General features: G+C 43.8%; 1 protein-coding gene across 1 annotated transcript in view; it reads right to left on the bottom strand.

Annotated features, from left to right (window-relative positions):
* Positions 1-3,696: 3,696 nt before the first annotated feature.
* trappc9 (trafficking protein particle complex 9) overlaps positions 3,697-11,668 on the bottom strand; it is a 293,236-nt gene continuing 285,264 nt past the window's right edge. Inside the window, exons 23-24 of the mRNA XM_038966127.1 lie at positions 4,796-5,019; positions 3,697-4,683 (exon numbers count right to left, since the gene is read on the bottom strand). Of these exons, the coding sequence (XP_038822055.1) occupies positions 4,498-4,683; positions 4,796-5,019 (410 nt within the window). The 3' untranslated portion in view covers positions 3,697-4,497. The remainder of the gene's footprint in view (positions 4,684-4,795; positions 5,020-11,668) is intronic.

Raw genomic sequence — 11,668 nt, 5'->3', positions numbered from 1 at the left:
ATCAACAAAATGTCACGGCGTTGGGTGAAAATAAGACTTTCGCGAATCCAATCAGTTTTCCATGTTGATTCAACGTCATCACATTGAATTTTGTCATTGAAATGACGTGGAAATGAAGTTGATTCAAATAGTTCTGCTGAGTAGGAATGTTCCCACATTAGCGGAGACTGCATTCATGGTAAACGCTACATATGTTGTCTCAAACAGAAATGACCTTTACATTTTGTTTGCGCTTCAGTGATACAGATAGAATCTCTCCATCATCTCCTATTGGTCCACTATGGCTGTGCTCTACCTATGACAAGGCAGCAGGCTCAGGGAGGGAGACCTGCGATGCGTAGCTACCAGTGATGTAAAGTACTTAAGTAGTACTTTAAAGTATTTCTACTTAAGTTGTTTTTTTGGGGTATCTGTACTATACTTTTTTTGGACAACTTTTACTTTACTACATTCCTAAAGAAAATATTGTACTTTTTATTCCACATATTTTCCCTGACAACCCAAAGTACTCAATACATTTTGAATGCTTATCAGGACAGGAAAATTGTGAAATTCACACTTATCAAAAGAACACATGGTCATCCCTACTGCCTATTGTCTGGCGGACTCACTAAACACAAATGCATCTTTGTAAATATTGTCTGAGTGCTGGAGTGTGCCCCTTGCTATCCGTACACACACACACACACACACACACACACACACACACACACACACACATATACATATATATATATATATATATATATATATATATATAAAAATGGTGCCTTCTGGTTTGCTTAATATAAGGAATTTGAAGTGATTTATAAATACTTTTGATACTTACGTATATTTAAAACCAAATAATTTGACTTTTACGTAAGTAGCATTTTACTGGGTGACTTCCACTTTTAACTTTATATTAAGGTATCTATACTTTTACTCAAGTATGACAATTGGGTACTTTTTCCACCACTGGAAGCTACAGCCACAACATTACCCATTTTATCTGATTGTGAGTTATTAGGTGTTAAGTCTATCCTGCAATGAAATCGTTAACCTCACAATGCTTTCCCCAACTTTAGAATAGTAGTCTACTGCTACTTTAAATGGCCCACGTTCTTTGAATGTCTTGGATAATTCCCCACTCTATTATCTGGCGTCTGTATTGTTACATTTTAAACGGTGAGTTTAAAAGCATTAGCTAGGCTTACCTCACTTTGTTGTTTTTCCATGCTCTGTCCCTTAACAGCGATGAGACTAATGTAACAGACACACCATGCTCTGTCCCTTAACAGCGATGAGACTAATGGAACAGACACACCATGCTCTGTCCCTTAACAGCGATGAGACTAATGTAACAGACACACCATGCTCTGTCCCTTAACAGCGATGAGACTAATGTAACAGACACACCATGCTCTGTCCCTTAACAGCGATGAGACTAATGTAACAGACACACCATGCTCTGTCCCTTAACAGCGATGAGACTAATGGAACAGACACACCATGCTCTGTCCCTTAACAGCGATGAGACTAATGGAACAGACACACCATGCTCTGTCCCTTAACAGCGATGAGACTAATGTAACAGACACACCATGCTCTGTCCCTTAACAGCGATGAGACTAATGGAACAGACACACCATGCTCTGTCCCTTAACAGCGATGAGACTAATGTAACAGACACACCATGCTCTGTCCCTTAACAGCGATGAGACTAATGGAACAGACACACCATGCTCTGTCCCTTAACAGCGATGAGACTAATGGAACAGACACACCATGCTCTGTCCCTTAACAGCGATGAGACTAATGTAACAGACACACCATGCTCTGTCCCTTAACAGCGATGAGACTAATGGAACAGACACACCATGCTCTGTCCCTTAACAGCGATGAGACTAATGGAACAGACACACCATGCTCTGTCCCTTAACAGCGATGAGACTAATGGAACAGACACACCATGCTCTGTCCCTTAACAGCGATGAGACTAATGGAACAGACACACCATGCTCTGTCCCTTAACAGCGATGAGACTAATGGAACAGACACACCATGCTCTGTCCCTTAACAGCGATGAGACTAATGGAACAGACACACCATGCTCTGTCCCTTAACAGCGATGAGACTAATGGAACAGACACACCATGCTCTGTCCCTTAACAGCGATGAGACTAATGGAACAGACACACCATGCTCTGTCCCTTAACAGCGATGAGACTAATGGAACAGACACACCATGCTCTGTCCCTTAACAGCGATGAGACTAATGGAACAGACACACCATGCTCTGTCCCTTAACAGCGATGAGACTAATGGAACAGACACACCATGCTCTGTCCCTTAACAGCGATGAGACTAATGGAACAGACACACCATGCTCTGTCCCTTAACAGCGATGAGACTAATGGAACAGACACACCATGCTCTGTCCCTTAACAGCGATGAGACTAATGGAACAGACACACCATGCTCTGTCCCTTAACAGCGATGAGACTAATGTAACAGACACACCATGCTCTGTCCCTTAACAGCGATGAGACTAATGGAACAGACACACCATGCTCTGTCCCTTAACAGCGATGAGACTAATGGAACAGACACACCATGCTCTGTCCCTTAACAGCGATGAGACTAATGGAACAGACACACATTAGCTCATCGTTGCAGAGAAGACTGCTGTTATTGCACCTGGTTGTGGGAACATCATTAATGCATTGAGAGAGAAAAGCTCTGGGTTGCTCCCAGTAAAGTATGTGTTAAAGGAAGCAGCAGTACCTGTTCCAGCCCGCCTGGTCTCCTCAGTCTCCCCTCATCTAGGACGTTTAATTCTGCTCTACAGCAAGCAGCAACGCGCTTCATCTAATGACATTTGATTCAACGTAGCGGAGGAGAACTTTGCCCAAGGCTCCCTGTTTGTTAGAACATTTTGCTTTGTAAAGGATTTACTTGCTAACTTGTGTGTGTGTTGGTACACTTCACATTCACTCTCCATTCATCAAATCTACACAGTGTACAAAACATAAACAGACTGATCAGGTGAATCCAGAGAAAAGCTTTGATCCATTATTGATGTCACTTGTTAAATCCACTTCAATCAGTGTAGATGAAGGGGAGGAGACAGGTTAAAGAAGGATTTTTAACCAATGAGACAATTGACAAATTATTTAAGTGCCTTTGAACGGGGTATGGTAGTAGGTGCCAAGCGTACCGGTTTGTGTCAAGAACTGCAAAGCTGCTGGGTTTTTCCACGCTCAACAGTTTCCCGTGTGTCAAGAACGGTCCACCACTTAAAGGACACCCAGCCAACTTGACACAACTGTGGGAAGCATTGGAGTCAACATGGGCCATCATCCCTGTGGAACGCTTTCACACCTTGTAGAGTCCCTGCCCCGAAGGTAAAAGGGGGGAGGGGTGTTCTTAATGTTTCGTACTCCATGTATAGTACACATGAGCACCGACCCTTTAGTCTCGCTCCTTAATTTACCAGTGGTAAATCTGGAGAGTTGATGCATCATGCATTACTTTATGTGCTTCTGTCTGAACGAAGGGGATGGGTTACAGCGCAGCATGGGAATTTATATCTCCTACATTAAGTTACCAGGTAAGTTTACAAGACTTGTCAATTTGCCAGACAGAAGAATGAGTGCAACTCTTTGCTCCTATTTACCAACTACATGCAAACAACGCCCTTTCAGAAGTTGGCTAAACTCAACATGTATTATTAACATGCATTGTAGGATTTTATTGATAGACAGTGATACAGAGGCCCACACATACAAGCTCAGTAGTAAAAATCCATGTTTACGGAGCGAGAGAGAGAGAGATCAAGCTAATTGCAGTAGCAGAAAGCAATAGATGTGATTGTCCATTCATGTGGTGGAATAATACACCTCAGAATATATGACCGTATTTCCATAGAGATAGAAGTAGAATCATATTACCAAGAGGATGCTGCTTGGTAACCATGTTTACAGGAGAGTATCTCTACGGTGCTGCTCAGACAGATTGTTGTGAGAGAAGGGTTGGACACATAACACAGAACTTGACTGGACCTGACACACTTCTCCCATTTGGAGCGCATCAGGACGGTACAGTGCCATACATCATGGGTAAGTTGAGTGAAAAGCAGGAAAGAGGTGACCTTTTCACACGAACAATACAAAACGTCCATGGCCGATGCATTTCAATAATTATGGTGATGAAATTCATCATATGATTTTAAAGGTGATTTCCAAAATCCAGTAAGATCTACTGTATCCTACATGCTTCAACAAAGAGTACACACAAATACCTCAGTTATAGCAGCTATTTACAAATGATTAAGTGACATCAGCTAACCACTAGAATATTTAGTCCAATGTCCTCTCCTCGAGTGCGCCATCCATCCATGCCTTCAGCGGTGGGCAGCAAGTGGGTGAACCCGTCTCTCCTCGTTTACATCTGATGTTTAGAGACTAGGAGAATCGAGAAAAATACGTTTGATATTCACGGATAGAGTGCCAGGCTCTATGCCCCAGCCTCTATGGGTGCCTCCAGTGCTTTGATGTGCACGCTGGGCAGGCCGAACCAGGATGGGGGCAGCTCCTTTCCTTGGCCAGCACTGTCATCCTGGAACTTGATGTTAAGGTAGAAGTCTCCCGTGTAGAGGAACAGGAGAGCTCCCATACACACAGAGTTCTCTGTGGGCTTCACCTGGGAAAACAACACAAAAGAGACATTCAGAGTACCTATGGATAGCTAACTCATTGGAGAATAGTTTCACCACCAATCACACACACACGAACATGCGCGTACACACACACACCGTGTCTATGTAGAAGGTGTTAGATCCTATGAAGGTGACTGCGTCCTGCAGGTCATAGTTCTGAACTCCGTTCTGGTAGTCCTGGAAGGGAACCACGGTCAGGGCGAACGGTCCGACCGCGTTCTTACTACGATTGGTCAGTTTCACCTCCAATGGCACGGCGTCGCCGACCCTACAGTCGGCGATGATGTCACAGTCACACGGTTTCCCGTTCACCACCACATCTAGAGAGAGAGAGGAGGTTAGGGATGAACACCTAAATATCGAGACATTGTTTCAATTACCACATGGAAGCATGAATTGCTGTGTGGACAGTCACCTGCTGTAAATTAATTTGTTCCTCTATGAAATATTAGTGCTTGGTTGGATTTGAGGTTTGACTACTATTTCTGTAATTAAACACATCAGTATGGTTATCTTGAGACAACCTGTAGCTTTGAAAATAAAAGCAAAATGAGGGCCGCAACTGATATCAAGTCTTTTAGATAGTAAGGAATGAATTTGTGAACAGAAGACAGACTTGTGGAGATCTTAAATGCGTCATGGAACAATTTCACTCAACATGTATTTTTCCCAATCTCTCCATCTCCTCAACAACCTGCATTCTCATCTCAGAATGACCCACCCTCAGAGCTCTCTCTCTGCTATGCCGTTTCCATTTAATTTGCATTCATGAAAACACCATACACAGCCTTCACATGTGCAGACATGGCTCGCAGCACATTGTTTCTGGTGTGGGATCAAAAGTTTAAAAGGCGCTTTTATTTAAATTAACGGAGAGCGAGGAAGCTCTGGGGATTAAAGGAATTCAGACTGCATCCTATCAATCTCACGCATGACTCATTTATGTCAAGAAGGGACAAATGAGATGGTTGGAAAACCACCACCTCCCCCTCATTCTACTCCCATACTCTCACAGAGAGGCACTATCTCTCCCCTCTTTCTGCCTCTTCTCTCTCCCTCTGCATCGCCCCTTTCTGACATGTCCAACTGAGTTGAATTAAGGTGTACATTTAATTTCTCTAATGTGTAGCCAATCCAGATATGGCACTGTTTGGTTCAGGTGGAACCACCATGTTTGTTTCTATAATGAGCTCTATGGTTCTTCAGAAGATGAGGGAGGGAGAGAAACACACACACACACACACTAGTGCAATGCCTTGTGGCTGTAGTTAGAAGTGCTAGTCAGAGCCATTGAGGTCATGCGACATGAAAGAGCCGGGTGTGGGTGTTGGGGTGCGTCCTCTGCTGTGGTGTGTTGTACCACAGATTGCGGAGCCTCACAGGCAGACGTACACAGACAGGGAGCCTGAAGACTGGAGGGAGCATCCAGAGCTGAGCCGTGCCACACTGAGCCCCCTCCCTAGTGAAACAGAGCCAGGGTGTCCCACCCCAGGGAATCTGCAACTCTACCACGGTGCCATTCAGCTATACACTGTATGTTTGAACCTGGAACGACACATTCAGCTACACATCTACACTGTATGTTTGAACCTGGAACGACACATTCAGCTACACATCTACACTGTATGTTTGAACCTGGAACGACACATTCAGCTACACATCTACACTGTATGTTTGAACCTGGAACGACACATTCAGCTACACATCTACACTGAATGTTTGAACCTGGAACGACACATTCAGCTACACATCTACACTGTATGTTTGAACCTGGAACGACACATTCAGCTACACATCTACACTGTATGTTTGAACCTGGAACGACACATTCAGCTACACATCTACACTGTATGTTTGAACCTGGAACGACACATTCAGCTACACATCTACACTGAATGTTTGAACCTGGAACGACACATTCAGCTACACATCTACACTGTATGTTTGAACCTGGAACGACACATACATCTACACTGTATGTTTGAACCTGGAACGACACATTCAGCTCCAGCTAGCTATACGTCTGCATTGTCAATCTCCCGAGCAGTCTCTTAACAGTCTCTTAACTCACTGCAATAGACTAAGCTACTTCTGTCAAAAACCGAGGATGCGTACACAGAGGTTCTCTAGAGGAGAGCGGTGTATGTCTCTCTGTCTGTGAGGAAAAAGTTGTCTCCGAAACGTGTTGTGATGGAATATGATTGACAGTGTAAGAAGAGAGGGAGAGACGACTGTGATAGACGACAGTCAAGTCAAACAGTAGTAATGTGATCAGTACAGAGATGTAATGTCACTGTCAACATTACCATTACCCCTGAGTAGCAGAGGGGTTTTCTGGTAGGAATCCACTCTCCGTTCTAACTGGATACTACAGTGTATAATCCAGATGGTTTTCTTGTCTCTTTACTCACATAAAAGCCAGGTCATTATTTGGTGCAATTATGCTAAACATGGATCTGTGAGTATTTGAATAGTCCCTTCAACATATTGTTCATGATATTTGGGCTTTAGTGTCTCCACAGCTTGGAGGGACCAATACACTCCTACAATACACAACATTCATAGGTAGGAGATTCTAACGTGACACCTTTCCAATTGGTTAGATTTAGTTGTTCAAAAGCTTGTTGGTAGGAGATGTGTAAATTACAGGTACAGTTGTAAACAGGGATGATGAATTCCAACACATTAACTAGTGAACAAAAGAGGAAGGCAAGTGTGAGCTGAGCAACAGGCTGGTTTCTGTCGGGGGGCCGGAACATAATCATTTGTACACTGGAAATTGACCACAACTAAACCCCAAATTAGATTATATTTAAAAATACCAATGATTTGTAGCTGAACTCCTGGTGATTTTAGTCTTTTCTTAAAACTAAAAACCTTTGGGGGCTCAGATACAAAACACTAGAGGGACAGTTTTGACCCGCGGGCCGCCAGTTGCCAACCCCTGGTCGACACACACGTCCACACGCAAGCGCACACACACACGCCTCAATCACCGCCTGAACATTTACAACACAAACTCCTGTTAACTCCTCTCCTCCTTGGTAGTCCACACAACGCCTGAGTGACTGAGGGAGTCATTAGGGTAATACTTCAGCTCAACTCAGAGTTAAGTACAGCCTGCAGTGGGAAGGAAGCCCAGGGTTACAGAGGAGGAACCTGCAGTAAAGAACTAATGGCTATTACATTGACATTAGATGGCAGTTCTACCTCAGACCTTGTATGCCTTTCAATAAAGTGCTTAGCCATGCTGCACCATTATAAGTGGCATAAAAAATAGTTTCACTTCAGGGGCTACATACAGTGTCTTTCTGTATTCAGACAGCATCATAATCAAGACCTCCAGGGATTTGCTGAGCACCGATGTGTGAGCGTGTTCGCTGAGTGGATTCCATGCTGGCCTCTTCCACCGCCATGATAAACATATCATGGTCTCTAAATAAGTAATAGACTCTGATTGGTGTTCCTCTTAACCAATAAACAAAGGAAAAGCGAAGAAACTCAGGCCTGTGATTGGTTGACTGGACCAGGCACCCAGCATCTAGTTCCATCTTCCCCAGAGAAGAATGTGACAGATTTCTCCTTAATAGCATACGCTGCAGAGTGTGTGTGTTTACCGTGCGTCTGTTAAACACTACCCCCACCGTTCCCTGCCCTGCATGGTTCTCAGTGCTAGACAGGTGTGTGATGTAAACAAGGTGATTAAACCATGTGTGTGATTTAAGTCTTTAGGGGTTTGAGTAAACACACCTCACCCCATCATCCCAGGGCCGCAGTGCTGAGAGGATGAAGTGAAGCAGAATTAATAGTTAAATTAAAAGACCATGTTTTGTTACCGAACAAGAAGCCACCTATAACAGGAGAGAGAGAGAAGCTGGAGAACAAACGGTTCCCTTTCCTCATTCTCATACTGGTGGGAGGGAGGGAGAGAGAGAGGGAGGGAGGAAAGGAATGGTGAGAGAAAGAGGAGGAATAGAAAGGTTGGGAGGAAGGAGGAGGAGCCATCTGACAGAAGAATAGTACTAATAAAACACCAAACACAGACATATAAACAAATTCCAGCAGACTGGGTAGTGGGGGAATAGAGGCAGAGAGAGAGAGAGCCAGCAGAAGAGAGAGAGAGCGAGCGAGAATGAGCGAGCGACAGAGAGAGAGAGAGCGTGAGAGAGACTTCACTGCAATTAAACACACCACTAGCTACAACAGCTGCTCCCTTTGCAGTCGCAACAAGTGGTCTGTAGCTTTTTTTGTTTTGTTGCTGTGGCCACACTCTACTGCGGAGGCAAAGAGCTGCGCTGCGGCGTCACCACAGCAACCAGGCTTGGCCCCAGCCAGTGCAGAGAGAGAGATATAGGAGAGAGAGCTAGATGGAGGAGAGATAGCGAGTGAGGGAGAGAGTGTGAGCGGAAGGGAAAGAGAGAGGAAAAGAGGGAGAGAGAGTGAGCGGGAGGGAAAGAGAGAGTGAGCGGGAGGGAAAGAGAGAGTGAGCGGGAGGGAAAGAGAGAGTGAGCGGGAGGGAAAGAGAGTGAGCGGGAGGGAGGGAAAGAGAGAGTGAAAGAGAGAGGGACCTGCTGAATACACTACATTACGATATGAGTGAGATAAAACAAACCTCACAGCATCTCTTCTCTACTTCTATGTGATAGAAAAAGAACGCGTTTACCTGATCTGCATGATATTAATAGTTAGCAATTAATACTTAACAAATAGGAAGACATTTATGTTCTGTTTAATTGTGTTTCTGTAGTTAGTTTGGGCGTATGGTCAATAAATGGGTTTTGCTAGAGATAGCTTGAGCTGACAATGGCTTGGTGAGAAAACCTAAAGCTGGCATTCCATAGACAAGATGTGGTGTGTGTGACCTGAGACAGAGATAGCTTGGAAGAGTTTAGAAAAACGCCTCATTGTCTCATCATCCTGGCATCTGGGAAACTAAGCCAAGTTGGAACCAGTCTGACTAAGCATTTTTAGGTTTTATATAAGATCGTTTTTCCCCTCCATTTTCATTTAGGCTCTCGGCCCAAGACTGTAGGGTTGACGGTTTCATTATTGCATTAACGAACCGATATTGAATAAAGATGATAGTTGAAGAAATGACAATGTGTCTCTCACTTGATTAGAATATTCCACCACAAGCTATAGCAGATAAGGTAGGAGACCTCTAGGAATTACACCTATGTTTTAGAGAGGTGCCAATTCTCCAGGTGGCGTGTGAGTGCGCGCACGCGTGTGTGTGTGTGTTCAGTGGCAGTCGTAGCGTATCACCAGGTTGATTCAACACAGCAGCATGATTGAGTCAGTCATATTCGATAGGAAGCAGACTGAAGGACTCAGCAGGAAGACAGAGACGCTGCTGCATGGCATAACATGCTCAGTGCATAGCTTCTCCCATGGGGGTTATCTCATACATTATGTCTGTGTCTTAAAACTACTTCTAAATAGTACCTATCGCCTGATTCTGCTAGGTCAGGAGAGACCTCTGGTCATGTTAAGGTAGCTGTGTAGTTACACAGGTGGAATGTATCTATTTATGATGCCTTTCAGGATAAATCAAGTGCCCCTAACGTAGTTGAAAGAAAACAAATACTATGTGGACCCAGGTGTGGTAGCTAGGCCTAGTTGGAGGCCTAACTACAGGGAAAGTTTAATAGTGCCCAGTAACCACTTTAAGCCAGGGTCCTTGATGGATAAACTGATGGGAGCCTGAGTGTGCTGGCTGTCTAAAGGTTGGATGGGGTGTGTGCATGTTTGCATGTGTGTGTGTGTGAGTGTGTGTGTGGCCGTAAAAGGTTGCGTTGTGGCGTGGTGTAACTAAAAATATCCCCACCCCCAGCGCCATCTGGCCCTTTACAACTATCGCCATAACAACCAGCAGCACTACTTCTGTTGTCTTTCACCACCATGAACAATCAGCTTTTAAAGGTTCAATCTGTTACAGCGGGAGGGGAGAGGAGAAGAGGGAAGGGTAAGAGAGGAGAGAAGTTAGGGAAATACAATGTTTTGTCTTCACAAGCTAGGTTTCCATCCAATTAGTGACAGATGGTCATGCAAATATTATAAAATAGACATAAATAAAATGATGCACAATTTTCCTACCAGTGGTGTTTCTACCATACTGACTTGTTGCTGATAAAAATCAGTACGCGATGACAAGTAATTTTTCGCTTAAATTTTCATGTACCGACTAAAAATGAAAAGTTCGATGGGTTTTAATCTCCACCGATAGTTTTGTTACAAAAACTGTTGCGTTAAATAGCAAATGTTCCTACTCTGGTCTTGGCACGTGCGCGCTAGCCAACCGCTGGCTGCTACAGTGCGGGTAGGCTGAGCGGGTAGGCTGTGCGGGTAAGGCTGTGCGGGTTGTCTAGTCTACATGGTGAGATTATTATGGATAAGAGAGAGAATATTTGTATTTATCAAATGGCAGTCAAGCATCGATCATCATGTCAGCAGACTAATACCATTGATATTTATTGGAAAGGAGCATCAAGCTCATCACGTGCACTTGTGAACTTCCTCATAACTTACTTCATCTGTAGCCTAACAAACTGCATGCTTTGCTGAGTTGTAGAGGACCACACACTATTGCATGACTCAACGTTTACTTCAATATGATGATTATTATAGCAATATGTTCGCATGTGTTTCCGCCTCAATTTCGTCCATAATGAATTTTACTGACACAAAATGATCCCACCGTGTCGAACGAACATTTAGAAATGTCTGCATTTATAAAATTGTACATATTTTTTAATATTGTTTTTATATAGTATGACTTTACTTGTGGTTACGGTCTAGTTTGTTTGTATTGGTTATACAAGTTGAGGTACACAACATACACAATACTTTCACTCAGTTTGTGGACTACTGTGTGTAATATCTAAAGCACGTGACAGACTTAAGAGCTGGGAGGTAGTCGCTCTACTGCTTTGGCCAGCTATGTAGCAACACATGCAGCATGGATGATAA

The sequence above is a fragment of the Salvelinus namaycush genome, chromosome 27 (assembly GCF_016432855.1).
Source record: "Salvelinus namaycush isolate Seneca chromosome 27, SaNama_1.0, whole genome shotgun sequence".
NCBI lineage: Eukaryota > Metazoa > Chordata > Actinopteri > Salmoniformes > Salmonidae > Salvelinus > Salvelinus namaycush.
Note: the sequence above shows the minus strand (reverse complement) of the source record. Positions and strands in the feature narration are given on the sequence as shown.